Source organism: Corvus cornix, chromosome 9 (genome assembly GCF_000738735.6).
Source record: "Corvus cornix cornix isolate S_Up_H32 chromosome 9, ASM73873v5, whole genome shotgun sequence".
Lineage (NCBI taxonomy): Eukaryota > Metazoa > Chordata > Aves > Passeriformes > Corvidae > Corvus > Corvus cornix.
This window is the reverse complement of record NC_046339.1, coordinates 14938296-14963371: the sequence shown is the minus strand read 5'-3', so window position 1 is coordinate 14963371 and position 25076 is coordinate 14938296. Positions and strand designations below refer to the sequence as shown.

The window sequence follows — 25076 nt, the reverse complement described above, 5'->3', positions numbered from 1 at the left end:
TTTCTAATACTAAATAGTACTTCACAATGGGGATGTTGTTGCATTCATCTTGTAGGCACATTTTTTACAAGAAACAATATTAACACAAACCTGCTGCTCTTACCTGCAGAGGTATAAACTGATTGTGAGAACCAACTGGTATAGTTCCTGCAAGAGACACATTTCCTGGATAGGAGCCAGGATAATAATGCTTAGGCACTGGAGTCCCCCAGGACACCGGACCAAACATGTGAGATGATGGAGGCATCATATTAGCTACGAAAAGAAGAAACTTTTAGCTCACTTTCCTCAAAAAAAGGATATGAACTCCCCAAGAGCCCAGGACTACTCCAACTACATCTGTCTGCATGTTGTTTATCTTTCCAGTAAAGCCTCATATGCTTCATGTTTACTTCAAAATAGCTAAGTATTTATTTATTATCAAAACCCCCCAAACAAACAGAACCACACCTAGATGACAACACAACTAAGAGCACTAAAGTCATGGTATCTGCATTCCAGAGTGCACATAATTTGGGATCTCTGCATTCTCAGCTGAGCCAACTGTATTAGCAGAAGGCTGCAAGTTTAGGCCGTTGTTTTGGAACACAGCAACAACAGAGCAACCCCATGGAAAAAGACATGTACCATCTGCTGTATGGGTTTCTAGGATGCTACAGTGGTGCTGACTCATTAATTCCTAGCTGTGAATGTGAACTGCAGTAGAATACAAAACAGCCAGGAGCCAGAAATATCACCAGGACTTTTACCAGTTTTTGGGGGGTTACTTACCATGCTCATGTTTGGCAGTGTACAAGAGGACTGTGATGTAGCTTTCACTTCAGTGAAAGTTGGTTATAGACAAATAAAAACACTATGCATGGAGAAACATTAACTATATGGGATGGGGGGAAAATCTATGTAAAACATCAAGGAAGCTATTTCTTACAAATTCTGGACTGGGACTATTTGCTTTGAAATGACTACTGTTATTTTGAAGGAAATAAAATGGAAAAAGCACCTAAGACTGAATGGATAAATACATTCTTGAGGAAAACAAATAATTAATAGAGATGATTCTTTATACTAAATTAATCTGCACATTGTTGAGAAGAGGATCATGTACTGTTCTCAAAACTGTTTAGACATACAAGTACATACATGAAGACTAAAAAATGGGGCTTTCTGGAAGGCATTCATTTTCATATAAAGAACCACCACAATTAGAGGATATCACGATATTATTTGAAATGTGTACTAATCAAATACCTACCTGGGGGCTGTGCAAATACTGGAGGAATTGATCCAGGTGGTACAGGAACTCCTAGCGGTTGATAATTTGGAAACACTGGTGGAGGCGGAGGTGCAGGTGAAGCAAAGCTTACTCCTACAGAACTCTATGAAGAAGGAAACAGAAGTTTACCAACAGATGCAGTGCAACAGAGACAAAGATTTGAAAAGATTTTTTACATCCTCACCAAGTGCTGTAAAGCAAAGAGCGCGGCTTTCTCCTTCGCTTCAGCTTCGGAATGACACTGTGGTCCGTGAACCAATAAACCATTTGACAGCTTTATGTGGCAAACTGTCATGGTCTAGAAAAAAGAGAGAAAAGATTTTTGAGGGAATTTGTGTTGCTAACAAACTGTGAGACAGAAAAAGACATTTGTTTGTTTGTTTGTTTTAAAAGAAGGCAACAAAGGGAGCTAAGGTTTATTTTCAGATAGATTTCAGTGGTCAGTCCAAATATTTAATATGTAACAGTTGATACCGAGCTGAGAGCTTGTACTTTTTCAGAAAAAACTTTACCTGTGGTGTTTTCAGGAAAGAGAAATCTGGTTGTGACATTCCAAGAAGAGAACAAATACGAGAAAGTTCAGAAACAGTAGACAGTGCAGGCTGTGGACAAACGAAAGGGTGACCTCCAGTTTCTATTGCTGGTGTGTTTTGGGGGCCTCCAGGGCTATGCTTGTTCATATAAGCAGCTGACAAAAGGGAAAAAAAACAGCAGCTGTATCACAAGTATTTCCTGCACTAAAATAATGGCAACTTGGTTATTAGCAAAAAAAAAAAAAAAAAAGAAAAAAAAAGCTTATTTGACTTTTTTTCTTGTATTTTCATATTTTTTTTAAAAAACCCAGGAGACTATGTCTGAAGAGAGTTTTAGATCCATGTATAGAACTGAAAAAAGATGGAAATTTTATTACTGTATTTTGATAAACAGTACTCTGCTGAAACTGTGTTCTAAAATGCCACTACAAGGTGAAGCTGAATTATGAGCTGATGGTTAAACATACCCATTTTTTTTGTTGGTCTGTATTGCACAGCAGCTCCATGGCAATCCTGTCTACTAGAGGGAGCAGGAACATCATTAATTCGTGATTTCACTTCATTCCTTGTTTGCAGATCTGAGCCATCTATCTTCAAAATCTCTTTGAGCATCTGTGTTCCTTTCTTTAAAAATAAAATAAACCACTCAGGAACATGCTGGCATTCAGATAACATGACCTTCTTAACACTGATTATCATAACTGGTAACAGAATCTGAATTTTTATTTTCCTATCAGTTATATTTTATCAAGCAAAGATAACAGCATCTTAGCATAAACAAATGTGTTTGCTGATTTTCTTTGATAATAGCTAATTAAAAACTCATTAATATTTTTTAGAAAGCAGTATGAGGTTTCATAGAGTTTCTTTAAATAGAAACATTGATGCTAAGATAGCAGATGCTAAACTGCAATGTAATGATTCCTGCAGCATACAGACCATAGCAAATGACTGTGGTGACAGATGTTCCTCATTTGTAGCTCTCGCTTCCTTGGAGTAAGTCTGCACTTCATTTTCTTTGGAAATTTTCAAAGAAGCTAGAAGACTTTCCAGTTCATTGTCCTTCTTAAATTAAAGAAGAAAAGAGGTACATCAACTTAGTGTATTTACAAGCAGATGCAAGAGGAAGGGTATATGAATTTGAGGTTAATTTTATTCTCATTCAGATTTTTTTCTCTCAGCTTGGGCAGGTCACAGTCACATCTGTTCAGAGTGTGAACACATACCCAGAGATGGCATCAAGTTCTACATATTAAAATAAGCAAGTATTGACCAAGAGAGAATTGATTTAAAGAACAATCAAAGTCACACAGGTTTGTCGTCCTTTTTAAACATGAATTTGCACACAAGTAACCAGGAGCAATTGAACTGGACTGGAAACTAAGTTACTCAAAGAGTACAAGAAAGTCAGCTCTCTAGATCCAACCTTTCCACCTGTGCAGGGACCATCAACTGCAGCCTTCTGAATTACAGGCATGTTGGGACTTTCATTCCTCTTCAAAAGTTTGACATTGTACTTATTCACACCTGCAAAATTCTTAAAGAAATTGCAGCAATTATTATTGAACGCTCTTATTACTCGTTTTAACACAATCATATTAGAAATGCATCTGCAAAGAGCTTTCACAAGCTAATATTCTTAGAGGATTTCAGCTTACTGAACACCTAGCATTTGTGTTTTTGCATTACAGCATAGCTTTTAGAGTCTAAGAGGAATAGGAAAGTTGTTTGGTATCATCATACATTTTACGCACTCTCGCTCACATTCTGTCTATAAACCTCCAATGAAAAAAAAAATCTCCAAAATAAAGTTTAAAGTTCACCTATTAAAAGAATCAACTAAGAGGCCAGTTAAAGACAAATCTGTAAAATTATAAATCACATCAAAGTAAAATGAAAGAATGGATTTACTCAGTACAGACAAAATTACCTGCTGGTTTGCCATTTTATTATGCGGTTGACTTTCACCTCTTGTAACTTTGGAATCTTCTTTAACTACAAAAGAATGCATTCTTTTGAAATGCTCTTAAAAACTGTAATAATCAAGACTCAAAAAAATTAATAACTCCATACAAATACACAGAGTTGCATTAATTTGAAAGGTTTTATCAAATGCTTAATTCTTACTTCATAGGTCATTTGGTGTATGCTTTTCTTCTAGGAAAAAATAAAATTAAGTATATCCAATAATATATCTAATTTTCTGTTCTACAAATATGATCACAAGCAGATTTTCAAAGACACATGTGGTTTTTTTATTTGGTTTTTATATTAGATGGGTGGCAAGTCAACAGAACACAGAACAACTTGCCTAAAAGGTTCAGGATTAAGGGTGGAACAACCCAATATGCACATCAGGGCCATTATTTGACAGTAAACAGTGCAATGTAGTGTTGATAAAAATATAATAAATTATTTCCTGTCGATAACTACAAAAAGCTCATCAGACATTTCATTGAAGGTCAGATAAAGCAAGTAGTTCTTCTAAACAAAGTTCCTAATTATAGTACTTACATTTTTTATAAGGCTCCTGTTTTCTTTGCTGACATTTAAAGCTGCCGTCATTGAAGCCTGGCTTATAAAACTGATGGCCAGTTCCCAGCTTGATTTCCTGAGGTAGAACTGCACCCTAGGGTTTCAAACATCAAAGCTTAACCAGAAAACTGAGTATCTATTATTTACATAGTAGCGCCCTATGATTACCCCTTTCCAGAGCTATGCATACTGCATGTAACACCACTTTCATCTAGAGGATTTATTGGTAACATGAAGTTTTCTGATACAATGAACTGATGTATGAAATTAAGTACCTTCATATTTCGAAGGCAGGGATCTGTTTAATGTTTCTATACAAACCTTCTCGTGCATGTTTTGTTGAATGTGATGAGACTTCCCAGAACTCTGCAATGACTGCCATATGCTGCAGAATTCATCATCTTGCTTACTCTGTGCCTGATAAAATAAAAAACAAGACCCCCAACAAACTGAGCAGCGATAAATTCAACTTTTGAACAGCTAAGTATATACCAAGACATTCTGGAAATTGTAAGGTTCAAGTTTAACAGTCATCTGAGGAGATGACAGATATTTTCATAGTAACACTAGTACAAGTTGCAGGTAATTAATTACAAAACAAGCTGTTGCAGTAGATTGCATTTACAATTTTTACCAAGAATCACTACTAAACTTAAATGAGCTTCGTTTGTTTTGCAAGTGGCTTTGTTGTGTTATTAACTGAAGTTACAAGTACAGGAAAGATGATTAAGTATAATGAAACTCAGATAACAGTTCAAAATGGTTTCAAAATCATGCTTTCATACTGGGAGTATTCTTAGATTTCATTATCAATGATTTATTTTGTAAGGCCTTACCAATAAGACTTAAGTACTTCATTACATTACAGGTATGCTACTGCAGAACTGAAGCCCAGCTATGCAAAACACCCCTTAAAAATCTAGTATCTAAACAAGTATAACACAGGATATTATATTCATTCAAGAACTGAGAGCAGTTCTGCTCCAATCTGTATCTGAACTAAAACACCTGATGTACTAAAACAAAGCAATTTATTAATCATAAGAAAATGACAGCCACCCTGAACAGAGGGCCAAAACAGAGACATTTGGGTCCAATACTAAATGAATCCGAACACTCACTTTATTTTTCTGATTGCCACTCAGAAATGATCCTTTCTGGGGTGAGTTAGAGTTGCCCTGATTTTCAGCCCTGAGATTGTAATGCTGTCTTCCATTCAGTTGCTAAATCATTGAGAGAAAAAAAAAAATCAGAAATGTTTCATTGTCTTACATTTTCTTTTGGAAAGCAGTTTTTCTTGTATAGACTTGAAAAACATGAGACAACTGTTTTCAAACACACTTATAGGAACATGAAGTTACCAATTAAGGTAACTTGCTTTAAAGAATTCTCTTTAAAATAAATCAAGAGTCATTAAACCACCAAGAACCTGAATTCACCTGTAATTTTTCCTCCTTTATTGTAGTTTAAAAGTAAATCATAACCAAGAAGCAAAACTGAGAGGGAAATCATGTCTTTCTCTTCTAAGCATGGACAAACAGCCTACAGGAAGCATTAATTAGATCAAAGCTTTAAGGAAATAATTGCATCTCTGCCCAAACACACTTATTTGTTGACACCAAATATGGTGTCACTGCTCCAAACTAAGTATCTGTCTCCCAGAAAAGCAACTGGAGTTACACAGAGCAAAACAACTGTCAATAAGGAAATTTTAATCCTTTTCATTATTAGATTAATTCATTTCTCCAACATAAGAATTATTCTATTTCTAATATATTGACATAAAAACTAAATTTTCTTCGGACCAATGAAGATAACCATGTCAATACTTCAGATTCTAGGGAAAAACATTTTTGTACAAATGCAAGGAAAGTCTTACTTGAGTAGGAACAAAAAGGGAGCGAGGAGAATGGTTGAGGCCTCCCAGATGCCCTTTCTGTGAGCATACAGATGACAGATCAGATGCATATGAGTTGTAGTTATTCACTGCTGGCTGAGGTTTAACTATGGCCATCAGCTTTTGATTTCCCATTTCTGACCGACTACCATGAGACAGGTTAATTAAGGCACTTGAGGGCAGGCGATAACCTCTGGCAGGCGAGCACCTTAAGAAAAGTGAATTCCATAGTTGTTTCATGCAGTTTAATTGTTGCCAAAAGATAATAACTCACGTTTGAACAATAGAGGCTGTAAACTATCCAGTATTGAAATCTAGTAGCATTGCAGACAACCTGAAATCCATGGCTCCCCTTTGCCCTCTGGCTGTCAAACAGTAATTACCACTACTCTCAGATTATAATGTACCTTTCAGAGCTGAGCTTAAAGAAATGTTTAAGATGAGTGAATTGTTATAGCACAGTTCTGTAGTAAATATTTCTGTAAAAGAACCAGAAAACAACATTCTTTTATTTTTCAGAAATGAAAACTGAAGTTTCAGGTTCAGCAGCAGAATTACAAATTGAAGTTAAGCAGCATTTCTGAACAGTGAGTATTAGCTGTGTTACAGGACATGCAAGGGCTATCTTTGTGCAATGATTGCTAAATGCAGGTAGTAGGTAAGAATCTCCTCTAACTTCCATCATTAAAACCTTTATTTAGATAAGAACAGTAAAATGAAGCCTGCTGGGTATATTTGAGCACTTACAGGTTTAGCTGTTTATTTAAATACAGAAGAGTTCTCACACTTTAAAAACAAAAGCACCTCCACCTCCTGAAGAACAGTTCAGGTTTTTAATGGTGGTTGGAATTTAGTGCTTAAGTATCACTATAGATAGTTCAGAGTCCCTCCTTCAGAGGAACAGATGCCTTCTGGCTAGTTTTTAATCTACATGTTGAATACATACTGATAAGAACCTATTTTCTACATATTTATTTAGACATCTGGATCTAGTGCATTATTCTGCTGGTTCGTATTTGCTTTCTACAAGTCAGAAGTTATACACCAAAAAAAGCCTAAAGAGCATTTCCACAATATATATGCTTCATAGAAATTATCACTACTCAAAGAGAATAAGGAAACACAGAAGAAATTAAAACTGACCAACACTGCCAAGAAACAAAGTTTGAAGAAGAGGCATTAAACATATCCAACCAAACCAAAGTCAGCAATTTCATGCCATTTATACCAATAGAAGGAAATGACTCTGAACTCCCCCACACAAACCTTATAGTGAGGCCTCCAAGAAATTCTTCATCAAACAAAACTTCAAAGAGGACATCTGTTTCTCTAGCAGCTATAGAAAACAAAGTAAAATGTCATCCTATATAGGTTACATTAGTTACTTCCATCTATATTATGTAAATATCTATACTAGTTATGCAATAAAGAATGTAAATTAACAACAATCCCCCAACTAATTTCTGAGTAATTTCATTAACAGGAATTTGGAAATGCTTCTCAAGGTCTCACATATGTCTGCTCTTTAAGATACAGTTTCAACAGAAATGTACCATGCATAACACCTTACCAATGTGCATTAATAGAACTGCAGTTTATAGCAGTATGTCACAGTGGTCAGAAACTGTCAGAAAGGAGATGCAAGCCACTTTTACATTCAGGCAGTCAGAAACTAAAAGCTTTAATATTAACTTCTTGCACAATGACAGACTAATACACCTTTAGAATTATATTAGTATATAATAATTATGGAGAAAATAATATTTCTTTAAAAAAACTGCACCCAAGTCTTGTCTATTCAAGATTCTATTAGATGCAAACTGAATGAGAAAGCAACTACTGAAATGGCAGGTAAGAAAACCACTTGTAATACTAGATCTCAAACTGCTACACTCTGTGGGACTTGACAAATCCTTTTATTTACTTGAAATAGATTTATGGTTGATTTTCTTGTCAAAGAAGGTATAAATCCATGCCAATTAATGGAAATGGAAGATCACAGAATAAAAAGACAAATTCAAAATAAAACAATTTAAGACAAATCATATTTGATAAAGTTTTATGTTCAATGTAAGTATTAAGACTCGGTTTTATGCCTACTTCACTTAACTTTGCCCATATTTTCCCATAACTTCATTTTGTTCCTGTTCTGCTCTGCCTTCTTCATATTAAGAAGAAACAAAGAATAATTTCTAATTCATATAGGAAGGAACATAGAGTAAGTAATTTCTTATTCAAAGAACAGCTGTGTAACACATGAAATTCAAAACAGTAAATATGTCATTAACAGCTTCAAGTTGCATATACTTCATAGTGAGAAATAAGTGCATTCACAACCATTACACAAAATGCTATCCCTAAAGCCTGCTTTCACATTGCTAGCTGAGCTGCTATATAGCTGTAATCATGAAGAAAATATTACCTCCTTTAATTCCTATAATGGTGCCTCGTAGACCAACTGGAACAGAAAAGTTCTCTCTGACATTGACAACACGGTCAAACAGCCTGTACTCTGCATCTCGATCTGGAACAACCCCCTTCTGCTGTTCTAATGGCTAACAATAACCAAAAGACTGTGTTAATGTATGCAAAAGAATAAGGATTACAATAAAAATCCATTTACAACAATATCTGAGATACACTATAAAGCAAAACCATAGAAAAATCCTCCCCCAAAAACTAAAAACCTTCCCTCTCCAGATTCAAAGCAAACTTTCTTTTTTTCCCCCCTTGCAACTCTCACTCACTGCTGCTGCCTGAAAAACAAGTGTTGTGCACTAGTTGATCAAGAGGATCAATTCAGACAGAGCCAAAACACTGAGTGCAATCTGACTATATCAGTAACATGGGCAAGATAAGCAGTTGGTCCTATGTCAAGAACTGAATAAAAAGTAAAACAGGGCAAATAGACAGCAGGAACATGTTTTATTTTGCCTTCATTATAGAGACAATAAGAACTGTAGAAGCATAAAGGACAGAAAGTAGAAAAAACCTGAAAATCAGTGTCCTACATGACAGAGTTCTGCAGTTAGAAGAAATTCTCTCTCCTTGTAGAGACAGACTACTGTTCCCAAAATTATGTTCTAGAAGGCATAATAGAATCTTTCCTTTCATCAATACCGTCATAAAATTCCATTTTCCTAAAGTTGATAAGCTTAGGTAAAATAAATATGATCTGGACAACTTAACCCCCACCCAACTTGTTTCCATCACTTACTCTGTACAGCAAATGGGGTTTCACAGTTACTCGCACCTTCTTGTTGCTCTTTCTCTGCTAAAGGAAAGGAACAGAAAGTCTTTACAAACCAGTGTAGGAACCAGCACTGGAATAGGTAAAACAAAACTCCTGAAAAGATCATGTAGAATTCTTCAGTTTCTTTTAGATAATGGTATACAGCTTTAATGAAGTCTTGAGAGTAAGTCTCTCTTTTTAAAATATGGTAGATTTCCTACCAAGCCATTAGTTGTCTAATTCCAGATTTCACACCAATTTTATTAAGATGTGCTTGCAAGTTATTTCAAAAAATCAGCCCATTATTTCATATGGCTTTGTCCTTAGCTTTTTACTCAAGTAATTTCCTAGGCCACCTTTTTCATCTGTGGCCTTCAGAAAATAACTTTCTAATTTTCTGCTAACCAAAGAGAAACTGCAGGGGAAGAACAGCCGGGATTGCATGTAAAAAGAGCAGTTTAGTATTTTTCAACATATACAGATACCTGTTCCTTTACAAAACCATGGAAAGGCACAGCTCAGAGTATGTCCCACTGCTGATAAATCACTCCTGAAAGACTGAATCTCTTACAAAGATTAATAATGAGCTCTTCTGAATTTCTGGGATAATTCACATTACAAATCCAGATTTTACATTATATTCTGCGTCCTTTCTCTTTGGAATGGCAAGTAATCTTCAATTGTCTTAATCACATTCAAGAACTTCAAAAATAATGAGCAGCTGCTTTTTGGTTCACCCCTGCTCACATACCAAGCTGCATACCTTGCATTTCTCTACTTCTTCTTCAATTTTCTCAACAATGGCCGCATCCAAAATTTGCAAGTCACAAGATGAGCGAGACAAAGCAGACACAGGATGTGCCTTTAGCCAGGCAACAATTTCTTGCACTTTCTCAGCTCTGAATAAAAAATTACATTAATGCTTTTAACTGCATATACCAGGCATTTTACCACATTCCCTAATTTAATCACTCAAGTACTACCATACAGACCAAATGATTGTATATATTCATAAAGTAGTGGAATCTAAGAGTTCTGTATGATTTAAGAAAAGTCTAAATTATACAATACTGTTTCAAAACCATAACCTAAAATCTTGTTTCAGAGATTCTTTTAAGCAAAGAGTCCCACACTGGTGTATCACCAGGTAACAGACCCGCAGAGTGCAGTGTCCTGCAGATTTACTGACTGAAGCCTGTGAATTGGGTTTATTGTCTAATAACTAAAGCTGTTTCATTTACCATGCTGTGTCTGGAACTAAGGTTGCTATTTTTCTCCCACGAAACTGAATAAACGTAGACTAAAAATGTGCAAAGTACTTTCAACTCTGTAAGACTTCTTTTTCAAATTTGAAGTGATTTTATACAATTGCCACAATTATTGGTTATTTTTTCAAAAATTGTCTTTATGACTAGTCATAGCTATGCTTACTGAAGGTTATTTTAAAAGCAAGGATTATGAAGTAGCCACTAAAAATTATATTTCTCATTTATACTGGGTTTTTTTGAGGTTGAAGTCTGGCAGAAACTTGGATTCCATGACTGAAAAGTACAGCATTCAAATAATGTTTTCAGCCATCACTGAACAATCAGGCTGCTCGAGGAACAGCAAGGTTTCAGTTACACAGCAGCCACTACACGATCACTACCAATTTCACCATTGCCAGTTTTTATTCTCCTTATTGCAGAAAAGAGATAAGGACCATGGCTTACCCATTCTCATCCTCTCCAGGCCAAATATCATCTTCATAGCAGATATCTTCCTGGCTGTTCTTGGCTACATAATTAAATAGTTCAGGCACCCTAAAAACCCCCGAATATATGGAAGATAACTTCAGTTTCACATCAGCACAGACCACAAAAAAGCCCCATCAAAATCAAGGCTGATGGGCTTCAAAATTTGTGGAGCCCAGATGGGTTATTTTTTACTTAATTTAGCATCATACTGTTAATTTTTCATAGGCAAGCTGTTAACAAATTTACAATATCCCAAAGTAGAACACTGGAAGTAAAGAAACAAACTCATCGGTTCTTAGAAGATCTGTGACCAGAGGACAAATTCCAACAATTGATACAAAGGTGGGTAATTTGGATGAAACTCATATGTAATAATTTACCTTTCTAAATACTCAGCAAGTAGTTGTTCTACAGCAGAAGAATACATCCATTCGTTTCCAACTTTCTTAGTATAGCCAGGAACTTCTTCATTTTTCTTATTGAACTTCAGGTTTAGCCCCACATTTGCTTTGTGATCACCATGAGGACTGAAAATAAGAGAAAGTTCATTAACTTGCAATAATATGTGTGAATGTGCACATACATTAAAAAAAACCCCTCGTAAACATACATTCTTGGCCTTAAACCATAGAAGAATTAAATTCATTGTATTGTTTACTTGTTAACATTGTGTCAGCTGTAAATGTCACAGGCCAGAAGTGCTATGGTAGCTGTCCACCTGTGTGCCTATACTTCATTGCAAAGAAGGGTAGGCAATATTTTACCTTTCTTCCTTAATTGAGATCTAATCAACCACAATCAACCTGGCATTTACCAAGCTGCAGGAGGATGTCCTTGAACAATCCATCCGGAACAAATGTACACATTAGATCACAAGAAGATGCTCAGGCATCGACCATATTTTTAGAGAGGAACCACAATTTTTACATTCACAAGACTACATGGATTGCCTCCCTTATGGATTTTAAGGGGTCTTAACTAGTTCTTAAGAGAAGCTACAGGTACAATTAATCTCCCTTTATATAGCAGTAGTAAGTACAATGAAATTAGATCCCAATTCCACTTTTTTATTCTCAGTGTGGCAAAGTCAGTTTAAACTCCTAATTCAATTTTGCTAATAGCTAACCAGGAAAGTCAATTTTATGTCTAGCTACAATATGAAAGTAAACAGACCTGTCCAGTAAACAAAAATTTAAAACACGTTTCTGATAGAGAAAAAGCAATGCATATCAACTTAGTTTACAGCAAATATACTTCAAAGAAAGCTTCACATCACAAAATAGAGTACACTTGATAAAAACAGGACTTAAGCACAGCAAAAATTTTGTAGAGTTATAGCAGAATTTAGAAGTGTCCCTACAGTAAAAATTCACAAAGAGAACTTACTTCTTCTTTGATCCTCTTCCAATAAAGATACTCCCTGTAAATCTGGAGACAAGATATCCACTTACTCCAAGACGGCTGGCCAAAATATATGCAGGATTGTATTTCACAGAATATTTCTTTAAAACAAACAAACAAAACATATTGGCAATGCCTAAAGGATAAGGATTTTTATACAAAGGGCAAATGAATGATATGGAAACATCCCTTAGAGACATTTACCACTGCAAAATCTATTTCATACATTGTTTAAGCTTTTACTAGAAAAGCAGAAGCACTCACATGCTGGTTCTGTATTAAAGTATCAAGCTGGGGTTCACACGGAATATTAAAAACTACCCGGATTCTACCTTCTGGAATCACATCATGTGAATCGTGAACCTTGGAGAGAAAGACAATACATTAAAAATGCTGTAGAAATGGTATTTAAAAACAGCAGTCTTTGGATAACAAACCTCATGGTCTACTTTATCAACAATTTTGCTGCAGTAAGCACAGAGATACTTTGGGATTCATCACCCTGCCTTGACCTGTACATTGCTTCCTCATAGAGCCAATCATTCAGTATTAAATCAAAGGAATTCATGACTGAAAATAGCAAAAAATGGGAAATTTATGTATTATCCCAAATAACTAATCAAAATAATCCAGCATTCAAGTTTATAAATAACAAGGACAGGGAAAACAGAAGATCCCTCTCTTTCTCAGACTAAACCACCAGGGAATCCTAGATTTAAAATTTTAGCCAGCAAATGGCTGCTACTGTCACACACCATCTTAGATTATTTTAGGTTTGCAAAAAAAAAAAAAAAATCTGCAGGGAAAAATTATGAAATACTGGAACTAACTTCTCCCATGCAGCCGTAGTAAGGAGATCCCAGCATGAAGGCTGTACTTCCAGGAGGAAACAAATCATCCAGAGTTCTGATGTTTGAAAAACGAGAGTCAAAGGCTTTGATATCCTACATGAAAAAGACAATATTGATAATCTTAAATATCATTCAGGTCCAACAGAATAATTAAAAAGTTTGTATTAAATAGACAGTTTAAAACATAGTCTGAGTTTGATATAATTCAGAGAAGATACTGAACTTGTATATTTACCTTGACAACTGTTTGGTACACAAAAGGAAGAACTTGTTTAGACCACTGCTTCTCCAAATAAACTTCTCCATTTTGGTTTAGTTGATATCTATTACCAGTGAGTAACTGAGCATATACAACTACTGATGTTTCATGGATAAATATTCCTTTCCTTCTCTGGTACCTGAATGCAAAGCAGAACATTTAGCTTGATTACAATAAACAGAACTGAACCAAGAGGGTAGAATAAATTTATTGAAGTAAAAATAAATAAAGTAAAAAAACCTCTTTAAAGAAGGATTCTAATGGTTTTCTTCTTATTTTACAAAAAATATCCAGAATAAATGTCTTAACCAACTGCTTACCCACTGTTGCACAGCCATCACTACAGAGCTCAGAGTATTAATTTAAGCACATTTAGTCTTTACAGTGGAAGGGTTAGGGGTAATTAAATCAGGTTACTCGAATGATAGATAATGAAATGCCAAACTGATGCTGAATTGATTTTTGCCTTTTTGCTTTTATATCTTCTCTATACTCTTTACATATACATGTGTAGCTCTGTAGTCTATTACAGTATTCGTAGCTAGCGTTTTACCTACTCTGTTAAGACAGAAAGACAAAATAAATTCCCCAGCGGCTCCAAGCTGGGGGTCCAAGGTTAGATTCTCTGGGAAGCCAAGGTTGAAACCAGCTCTCCAAGACACATTTTCATAAACAAAGTTTAGCTCCTATCTAAGGGGGATTTCAGAAAGGGTTGAACTGGGGGAGGGAATTACTTCATCACTTATATCTCTAATTGAAGGTTCTTGTCAGTTATGCTAATTTGCTACACATATAAAAATTGTATGTGCTTTAAGTTATGGGTGCATCTTCAGTCATTTTCCATCTAGCGTGCTGTGCCACCTAAGCATCCTTACAAAGGTAACCCCTTTTTATCACCTGTGTCTGGCTCGTGATTTTAAGACCAGCAAAAAGGCATCAAAACTACTGTAACTCAGTTATAATCTACTGAGACCACACTTTAGAAGAGCAAGAGCTGTATTCAAATTTAACAATGCTAAGCCATTTGAGTTGTAAGTTGATACTGTATTACTTCATTCTACAAACTTCCTACAACTGAAGATTGCTAACACCAGAACAGAAAATTGAGAGGGAGAATAAATACTGAAACTCATTCATTTGAGAGTTCTTTTGTAACAGCATCTAACTTTAGTTACCTCAGGACTGACTCCATATATTCTGAAATTTCAATATAAGCTCTTTTATGTTGTTGTTTTAAATTTAAGCAGACTTGATTAACCTTTATCATCAAGTATGCAGCAGCTCTTCTGTGCTACTTAGGTCTGTAATACAGGAACAAAACACAGCTAAGACATAAAATGCAAAGCTACACTTTAACTTTTGAAATTACTTACTGCTCTGAAATGCCTTGAACTTCTTTTATCCACATGCTTTGTTCCTTATCTCCAACATAAGCCACTTTAGTTGGGGGCACTGCATTTCCCATGTAAAGCTTCTGTGTGCCATGTGGTTCTTCCAAATAAAACCTTGAGAATATTACGACAGGTAGGAAATTTAACCAAATAAGATTAACCTAGACATAACCAATTGTGAGCAAAACTTAAAATTGTTAGAAATTACTTGTAAAAGATGTGGAAGACTTGCAGCACTGTTTTCTCCATCCCTTCCACAACAGGCCACATAGCATGGATTTAATAAAAAATACCAGTACATGTGCTGAAAGGAGGATTTTAAAGGAACGTTCACATGTGGATTTCTGTGCATCCATTTTTCCCTCAAAACTAAGAAGGAACTCTCCCAAGCATCTACATCTATAGCAAAAGAGTGAAAGACTAGACTGCTACAGAGGCAACCAAATCTCAGAACAATGTTAAACATTCTTCACCAAGCAGCCTTTGTTATATCTGGACTAATTTGTTGTTACTTTTACAATAAAACCAAAATTTCTGCGCAGTCCATGGAACTTAATTTGAGAAAAACCAGTAAAACAACAAAGAACTATGTATCAGGTAACTCTTACTTAGTTTCTCCATCTGACACTGCAACAACTCTGGCTTCTTCAAGGTGGGGCCAGTTAACAAAAACCCTCTTTCCAAGTATCAAACTGGCAACATTTTCTACCATCTGGAAAAAACCCAGAAGTTTTATTACTAATTGTTTAACATATTAAAAGATTTTTAAATAGTATTTTCAAACTAGTTTTGCAATAAAAACTACAGTAGTTAAATAATGGGTTTTGTTGCACAATAAAAATCTTATTTTATCTTATTAAAATATATTTGATACAGATTACATAATCCCTGACTAAAAGTGTGGCTCTTAACATGTTGCATGTGCTTCTTGGAAGACCTGGGCTGATTTATGTGTCTGATATAAGCTTCCTGAGTACTTATTTTGTTAAATCACATAGAACTAATTGTGTCTCTGGGACACAATGAACAAAATGACAATTTGAGATTACTGAAATATTTTGTACCATATATTTTATTTATTTCACTGAAAAAAAGGAACAACATGTATGTCTATGACTTTGCTAGCATCTGTAATTTTAGTCTCACATTATGTTCCATTTTTCTAATGAGTTTCTGCTATTTTTTAATATTATTTGGGCTTATTTAGTTTTTCTTGCCATGTATCTTGAATATGCACTCTTCCTATCTCTCTACTGTAAAATTGTATCTATTGCATCGTATCATATCACATCGTATCATCTTCCTCCTCTCTCCTTTCCTGCTTTTATTTATTTTTCTCTGAAACTTTTTTCTTTTCTGCACTTGTCGTTTGCCACTTTGACTCCTCTCTCTATCAAACACCCTCATTAGAGTGGAAGGTGTTAAGTCAGCTTTGTTGATAAAAAGGAAGCACTTTTTCTTTTTAAGTGGTCATCTATTTAGTTACACAAAAGGCAAACAACACTGGTCTGGAGACCACTCCTTGCATTTATACCATTAGTTAGCCACCAGCTCCTTACCCAAGAACATCTAAATGCTACCACAGAGACAGGCCAGAAACTCAATGAAGGAGACTGACATTTCATATTGTGAAGTCTGGAAAAATGTAAGCCTTTTAGCAGATACACAAAATTCTAGACTGTTTCTCACATAAATTTAGCATTTTAACACTTCAAATCTGACTATTTAACAAATTCAGTCTTTTTAATAAGTTTTGGTCCAGCTGTGGGGGTTTTTTTTGTCTTGGTTTTTGTTAGGTTTTGGTCTTTTGTTAGGAGCTGAATGCTTACCTGGTCTTTTGAGTTCTCATCAACTATGATTTCTAATATCATGTTCTCTCCATGGCTGCTTTGCTGAAACACTTGTACACCACTTTTTTTAAGATAGAACTGGGTAAAAACAAAACATCACATAAAAGTTGAGTTCTTACATAGTTAGCTGTTAAATACAATTGAAATGTTGGAAGAGGAAAATCTTTTACCTTATGTTTAATGTGCTTTAAAGTAGGAAATCCACAAAAATATAATGCACTCTTGTTGATTTTAGTTATCTTATTGTGGGTTATCTCTACATGCCAAGCATCCAAAGGTATTGTTTTATACCTAAAAAATAAGTTGCACAACATTTGCTCATGCTGATTGATCTTCAGCTCTAGAAAATCTCACTACTCATTCAAACACTCATTAACTGACAAACCCTTTGCTTTCCGGCAACTAATTTATGTCACTTGGAATATATAGAAAGGACTACAAAAAGCCCCATACTACTGCTGCAAAGAGCCTACTCATTAGGAAAAAGACAAAACTTTAACATATATGCCAAACTCACTATTTTATTTAAGTAATTGTTATTACCAAATTCTAACTAGCAATGGTTCCATATGGTATCATCCATCTTCACAACTATCCATTCTTTACTGACTGTAATCCAGCAACAGGCATTCCTCCTCTACTCTGCTTTGACTACTATTAAGGTTATGTTTCCATTTCATCTTCAGTCTGTGTGAAATCAAGCTGGCTACTTTCGTTGAGAAGGTGGTGAAAAACAAACTTGGGTTAAACTCTGCACTGGATCCAAATGTTTACATTTGAAAAAAAAAAATACTCTGGAATTAGCATGCCAATAAATGATCACTATTTATCAGATATTTGTACCAGTCTTTCATCCTCTGTCACACAAAGTTTAGTAATATCCTAGATTGTTCTTGACGACTTAGCATTGGTTCATCTGTTTTGCAAAGTAACATCTGAAGGGACAATACTTTTACTGTGCCATCCAAAGCAGGCAACATCTAATTCAGTATCTTCCATTTCTCAATGTATAGACTGGCATATGCAAGGTTTGGTTAAAATGTTAGTAAAAGTCCTCCAACTACTTTTAGCTTACTTTAAAATAGTTATGCCAGTGTTACCTCGTGTGACATCGTTCTATTGCAGGGAATTTCTCGGGCCATGGTGAGAGGTACTGGAACTCAGCATCTTTGTCATACCAGTACATTAAGCAAGCACTGTGAGTGTTTCTTCGTTTCTCCTCTTCTTTTAGGCCCTTATTACAGGATTCCATGGCCTGCAGCAGTCGCTTCTAAATTTTGGAGAAATTAGCACATGTGAAACTGGCAACAAAAATTAGCATGGAAACACTTACACTGAGAAAGTAACCTGGGAAGTCCAGATACCCAATGTGCTCATTTTCCAGTTGCAGCCTCACCCTTCCTCATGTCCCTGACAAAAGTGCTCTCTGAACAATTACCATGGAATGGCTTTGGAGAATAAAGATCACCTTTCTGAAAGCCTATTTCCAAAGGGTAGCCTTACCTAATACTGTTATCCTATATGCAAAAGGAAAGTACTATTTTTTTTCTCTCCATTAATGCTTTCTTATTACTGGTGTTCAAGTGAAGAGATTTCCTGCAAAAATACTTTCTTTTTTCCAAGTCTTTCTTTTATTTTACCAACAGATCTTCTGTATTTTTATATGTACATAGGAACAGAATATTTTTCTCAAAGAATCTGAACCAAAATATTTGAACAGCTGATTAAAAATTTTAACAACATCAAGCCCACAGCCCTTACTGAGGACTTCTGCCACCTGAAACTAACTTTGCTTGTGGTAACTTAATCTAGACTTATTCCCCAAGCAGCAAACATTTATATTTTTCTGCGATCTTATCAAGTGTTAATTTAAACTTGCACTTAATTGCATGTCTAACTGTTGATTAATTGAGAAATTTAGTAGTCTTGTTATGCAGCTTTTATGGACAGCAGATGCTGAAAGAACTTACCTCATCAATAAACGGGATTAGTACTACAGCTTCCCATTCCTGCTGTTTACCATTTAGGTCAGTTTTAAAATCAGGTGGATAATATTCTATAATAGGAGAGTCTTGACTAGTCATCAAATGCTAGAAAGATACAATAGAGTTTACATCAAAGGCAATTTAGCATTAATTGTAGGAAGGCTGGTATTAAAACCAATTAAAGGCCGTAAAGGAATGAAACACTTAACTGCCCTAGTTGGAAATTGCTTAGCAAATATAAAAGTTTGTATTTATTACTAACTTTACAACGTACTAAATACAGTAACAAGTAGAATATTTAACCATACATCTAGAATGTAGAGATAGAATATCATTAACAAGACATGCAAAAACATCATTAAAAGAGTAAAATAAAATAAAGCAGACAATGAGTAAGCAGTACATAGATAATGCAATTTAATTCTATATCCTACCTGGTAGCATTTAGGTAGCAGATCTTTGCTAGCTGCTGGAAGTACAGCAAGAAGCTGTTCAAATGGCATGAAAGGTTTTCCCAATTCAAATTTGATTTTGAATTCACTGATGTTGTGAATATCTGACAGGTAAGGTGCATAATGATAAGGGTAATACCTGCAGGTTAAAAAAACCCCTAAGTTACTTGACTTAATTACAGCACAGCAATGTTCACAGATCAGAAACAAACCAAACTACATTAAATGCTCCCAGCATACAAAGTGAAATATCACTCTATCTTTCAGCAGTTTCTCATTTAATGTTTTTTCTTACCAGCTCCATGATTGAACTCCATGGTAATAATAATGCAAAATCCACTGTATTGCCTGGACATAACATTCAGCTTGATCAGCCAAGAAGGCACTTAAAAGAAAAAGGGAAGATACTTATTGGTTTTCTCATTTTTACAGGTACATAAAACATACTTAGCACCTTATACACAGAAATGAAGATAGAACATTTTGGGAACATAATAATACCATGATTTTCTAGATTCATTTCCTCCTGGTCCTCAAATACTTATTACAGAAAACTTGACTCACAGCTCCTGTTGCATTAGACAAAATCATCACCACTGCAGTACTCTGCCATGTATTCTCTACTTTTAACATAGGATGAATATTCTGTCTTGTATTAGAATCACAGTACGTTTGGGATTGGAACAGACCTTACAGATCATCTAGTTCCAACTCTCTGCCATGGGCAGGGACACCTTCCATAGACCAGATTGCTCAAAGTCCCACTCAACCTGGCCTTGAACACTTCCATGGATGGGACATCCACAACTCCTCTGGGCAACCTGCTCCAGTGCCTCACCACCCTCACAGTAAAATATTTCTTCCTTAATATCTAACGTAAACCTGCTCCTTTTCACTTTGAAGCCATTATGCCTTGTCCTGTCACTACACACCCTTGTAAATAGTCTCTAATGCATATTTACAAATGTATGTCTCTAATACATATCTACAAAGACTTGTCTTCAGCATTTGGGGCGGGGGGGGGAAAGAAGCATAAACTTACTCAGACACTACTTCTACACCCATTTTTGTCATGTAGTAAGTTCTTTTGTATTGCCTAAACTCAGTTTCAAACAGATCATCATCTTCTGGTTCATCTTCCAAAGTGGCTGGAAAACCAGTCATGAAAAAAGAGGATTAACATTGATTTCTCTACTACAATAAAGTTTGAAAACACTCACTTCTGACTTAATCTCTTAACTTTACTCTGCAATTCAAAGCTATAGGTGCTCACACCTTCCTTGCACTGAAAGTAACATGAAACAATCAAACAAAATCTTTACCCAGAGAAATTCTGGAATTTTTAAGACAGGCAACCCACTTTTTAGCCCAATTACAAGAACAGAGAAGATAATATAAGCCAACAGAAAAAAATCTGAGAAAACATTAAAATTAATTTTAAAATTTACTTATGTTCTGCAACATAATCTAATATCATATAGTAATATTTATACATTCTTGACAAATAATTTCAAAACATGAGCAAAAAACATGTCCTACAAGTAGAACGAGTTTAAAAATGTAAGTACAACCAAAAACCCTAAAGCCATACAAAAATCTGTTCATCTGTCCCCCCCCCATATAAGAAAATACCTATGCACAAAATTATTAAACACATAATATTGTCAAAGATTTTTTCATTAATTCCTTTAACTCATCATGGAAATACAGGTCAGGGAAGAAGCACCTCTAAAGCTTTAGCCCCACTCTCTCTCACCAAAACAGTTCCACTTCCCAACTGCTGACTACATAAGTCTTACATTCAGATTAAGGCCATCTCTGACAAGCAATTCTTACACTTCTTTGAAATCTATACACATATTAACATGGGGGTTTTTTGTTATATGTGTACAGAAAAATTTTTTGCACTTACTTTTAGGGGTCACTTCACCTTCATTTTTTTCTAAAGCAGCCAAAGATATAGAATTTTCCTGAGCCTATTAAGATTTGAGATAATGTAAAAATACAGGTTAATATGCACGGACCTCATTCAAAACCATCTAACCTGCAACTCAAAATACTATAATCAAAATGTATAAATATTATGATTTCTTATAAAGCCCATTTCCTTCTCTTAAAATTGCTTCCAGAAGATTATTTAAGCAGACCAAAAGGACAGATCAGACAAAAGAAGCAGTCTCAAAATGTTAACTACTTTTAAAAAAATACCTGAATATTCGTGTTCCAAAATGCTACTGTTTCCAAAACTGCTTAGTACAGAAAGAACAGGATAACAATATACAGAGACAGATTAAATGCAAAGGAATTTTCTCCTGCTACTCTACACCCTGCTAAAGGCATATAGTGAATGGCAGTCAATGGAATTGGTGGTGGGGAACTTGACACTGGGGCAGAGACAAGATACTGTTCTGTAGTAGTACACACATATATACAACGTGCTGCTCCTTATTAATTAGTTATATCTAGAATTACAAGTTAAATACTAATCTGAGACAGCTCGCAGCAATGAAATTGCTCTTTCTCTATTTGTTGTCAAATAGTTAGCCAATACCAAGACATACATGAAAGTTCTATAGTGTATCTGAAATATATACTTCCAGTAGGCTATGGTTTAAAATGTAATATTCTGAAGCATAGCAGGCTTGACCGTAACTCACAAAAAAGTTAAGTTCTGCTGCTTTTGAGGAACAGCAAAGCATTAAATACAGTTCTACAAGACTTTAAAAATCATGAGCACCTGACCCTGACTTTACCATTTCATCACTTGCAACCACCAATGCATACAGCCAAAATGCAAACTGTTACAATTTACTATCTTTTCTGGTTTAAAAAAAAAATCTTGACACAGAGGTTTATGCCACTTAATTTGTCTAAGATCAAATTACTGATTTGCAAAAAGTTACATTCTTATTTCCAAAATTGTGCATATAAAACACTGACCTTTTGTTTCTTTTGTTTATTTTTTCTGGCTTCCTCTGCTGCAATCCCAGCTGCCTCGTTGAGGTATTTATTGCCCACTTTACTTTCAAACCATTTTAGGTCAACAAAGACTTCACTGAAGTGTTCACGATCAAACTGTGCAGATTAAAGTAAGTTTGCAAATATTTGAGGGATGTCAAACTTAGAATGCCAGATTAACAATGTCTTTTTAGTACGTGCATTAGATTACATCTAGAGTCATCTGTACATACATATTTTGCCCTAGAGAGACAGCTAAATAGATTAATACTAAGAACCCTGTTTCTCAGCAATATGTAACATACAGCCAAGCTTTTGTTTTCTTTCAGTAAGGCAGCAAGGGGAAACAAACAAGAGCTCAATAACTCCTACACTTCACTATCAACTCTAGAAGCAGTACATATATAGGGTCTGGGTAACACAGCCTTGTGCCACACTTTCACAGCTTTATCCAAGAACCAGAAAACAGGGCTGAAGCAGGGACAACAGATGATTTCTCTCTTTACAAATTCAGCAGAAGGTTTAATCCTTTCCATTTCTGTATGGCCTATACCTTACCTCATCTCTAGGATGGATTACTGCACTGGCACTTAACAGGATTACATCCTGTACACCAGCTGTTTCATTAACGACACTGATACCTGTCTCTCACAGATGCTCCTTGCTCTTTACTAGTGATCTTCATAAAAAACTTGCAAACAATTCTCCCCTCCAAGATCTTCAGACACAGCTTACCCCACAGGAAACTACCAGCAGGGGAAGCAAAGAACATCACTGCCTGCAGCCAGCTTTAAGAACACACAGAAATCACTAACAATTCTGAGCTGGGAGGGACCCACAAGGATCATTGAGTCCAACTGTTAAGTGAATGGTCCTAGACGGATTGAACCCACACCCCTGGCATTACTGGCACCCTGCTCTAGAGGGATTGAACCCACATCCCTAGCATTACTGGCACCCTGCTTTAGAGGGATTGAACCCACACCCCTGGCATTAATGGCATCCTGCTCTAGAGGGATTGAACCCACATCCCTAGCATTACTGGCACCCTGCTCTAGAGGGATTGAACCCACACCCCTGGCATTAATGGCATCCTGCTCTAAAGGGATTGAACCCACATCCCTAGCATTACTGGCACCCTGCTCTAATGAGCTTTGCCCGATACTGCCACACACTATTCAATGGGAAGTGAGCACCACGATTCTACTGGTGAATCCTCATTTGACTTGCAGTACTAAAAGATGCTGGCTAAAGCATAGATCAAATGATTCAATCATTTTCCTCTTATGCTATGATAGGATCAGACAACAACTGATTGGATTCCATCTGTTCAATGGTAGAACAGCTGATTAAACCACCTGTAAAACACAGTCATTTAACAGTTCATTAAAACAACAGTATGGTGGATTTTAGGATACAATATTGAGTTTAAATTCAACATTCTACACCATTCCGTACAGTGCAATTTAAAAGTTACTTACATCTGACAACCTTGTGAGATATTTCTCAAAACGTTCTAAATTCAGATGCCCATTTTCATTGATGTAACCTGTTGAGAAAATGAAGTGTGCTTTTTAACTAACAACTCAACGATTTCAAAATTTGCATTTAAATGCCCCACAGATAATAAAATGCAATTTTGCTGCCTCTCTAAGGAAAGTGTAGTAAATGCTAAACATTCTAATGTGGCAAAAAAGGTCAATAAATACAAATGCAGCAATGTTAATGCTCCTACTTTCCACAGCTGAACATAGTTTTCTCACCTCCCAGTTCTGGCAAGATAGCCATGTATGTTCTATAAAGTAGTGGCAGTGCATCATGATTAATGTGTAAATGAGGTAGATGAGGAATAAAATCATTTCCTACGAGGAAACCCATTAAGATCCAATCATCTATTATCCTTTCAATATCATATTCAAAAGAAATCTTGTCCTGGGGGGAAAAAAACCCAAAAATTAAAAAAGAAAAACACACAGGAGTATAATTTTTATTATCATTTTTGCATAAAGACTTCACACATTCACACATTTTTTTCCCATCTCAGATCCATTAGAACTTACTTTTACTGGGGAAAATTCATAATCAATATATTCTCTCATCAGTGATAAGTGCAGTAAATGAAATGTGGTTTCCTCTGGTGCACATACTCTGTAAATTATTTAAATCACCAAGTTAATTATTTATAAACACACTTTCAACATTAATATTAGTAAGTCCATGGTTACCTAAACCCAAGAATTTTACTAGGATTGTATCTTTACAGAAGAAATAATGCATAAACATTTCACTGAATCTATTTTAGGATTAATCTGGTTTGGTCTACAAAATTTTGCAGTAGAATCTTCTAAATACCAGATGTGACTGTATGGAGAAGAACTAACTTACAGAAGAGCTTTGTGGAGTTCCATGTTGCAGTAACTATTTCCTAAATCCTTATCCCATTGCTCAAAAAAGAGAGAAACTAGCCTAACTTGGCACCATGCCAAATACATTTGAAGGTATTTTCTAACTAGTCTGAAAAAGAACAGAGCATACAGATTCACATCTAAACCAGCTGGGTTACATGTGTAGTCCTTTGAAATGCTTCATGTAAGAGAAGAATATGCTCAACTTGAAAATATGCTCTGTATGTATTATTTTGTGGCTTCAGTGCAGTACTAAAAGAATAACAAACCTACTGGTTGTTTATGGCGTAGCCAACATGTATTATGCCTTCCTTTTTT

The 25076-nt window shown here is 35.5% G+C and overlaps 1 protein-coding gene across 4 annotated transcripts in view; it reads right to left on the bottom strand.

The window, feature by feature from the left end:
* The window catches only part of XRN1 (5'-3' exoribonuclease 1), a 42008-nt gene that overhangs the window by 9895 nt on the left and 7037 nt on the right, over positions 1–25076 (bottom strand). For 2 of the 4 annotated variants that reach the window (XR_005602699.1, XM_039557327.1), the window contains exons 7-42: positions 24414–24501; positions 24117–24285; positions 23835–23902; positions 22336–22470; positions 21308–21371; positions 20438–20543; positions 19691–19780; positions 19378–19534; positions 18929–19048; positions 18059–18228; positions 17129–17249; positions 16938–17036; positions 15717–15820; positions 15091–15222; positions 13694–13856; positions 13438–13551; positions 12872–12970; positions 12593–12708; positions 11587–11733; positions 11183–11272; positions 10234–10369; positions 9456–9512; positions 8661–8793; positions 7505–7574; positions 6221–6446; positions 5463–5564; positions 4663–4758; positions 4321–4435; positions 3737–3801; positions 3233–3343; positions 2746–2871; positions 2274–2430; positions 1786–1961; positions 1458–1571; positions 1253–1376; positions 104–255 (exon numbers count right to left, since the gene is read on the bottom strand). Coding sequence is in view for 3 of the 4 variants with exons in the window: in XM_039557327.1 (XP_039413261.1) it covers positions 104–255; positions 1253–1376; positions 1458–1571; positions 1786–1961; positions 2274–2430; positions 2746–2871; positions 3233–3343; positions 3737–3801; positions 4321–4435; positions 4663–4758; positions 5463–5564; positions 6221–6446; positions 7505–7574; positions 8661–8793; positions 9456–9512; positions 10234–10369; positions 11183–11272; positions 11587–11733; positions 12593–12708; positions 12872–12970; positions 13438–13551; positions 13694–13856; positions 15091–15222; positions 15717–15820; positions 16938–17036; positions 17129–17249; positions 18059–18228; positions 18929–19048; positions 19378–19534; positions 19691–19780; positions 20438–20543; positions 21308–21371; positions 22336–22470; positions 23835–23902; positions 24117–24285; positions 24414–24501 (4312 nt within the window). In the remaining variant the exon portion in view is untranslated. Of the gene's footprint in view, positions 1–103; positions 256–1252; positions 1377–1457; positions 1572–1785; positions 1962–2273; positions 2431–2745; positions 2872–3232; positions 3344–3736; positions 3802–4320; positions 4436–4662; positions 4759–5462; positions 5565–6220; positions 6447–7504; positions 7575–8660; positions 8794–9455; positions 9513–10233; positions 10370–11182; positions 11273–11586; positions 11734–12592; positions 12709–12871; positions 12971–13437; positions 13552–13693; positions 13857–15090; positions 15223–15716; positions 15821–16937; positions 17037–17128; positions 17250–18058; positions 18229–18928; positions 19049–19377; positions 19535–19690; positions 19781–20437; positions 20544–21307; positions 21372–22335; positions 22471–23834; positions 23903–24116; positions 24286–24413; positions 24502–25076 lie in introns of those variants that run through there. The other 2 variants (XM_039557328.1, XM_039557329.1) reach the window with 2 other exon arrangements.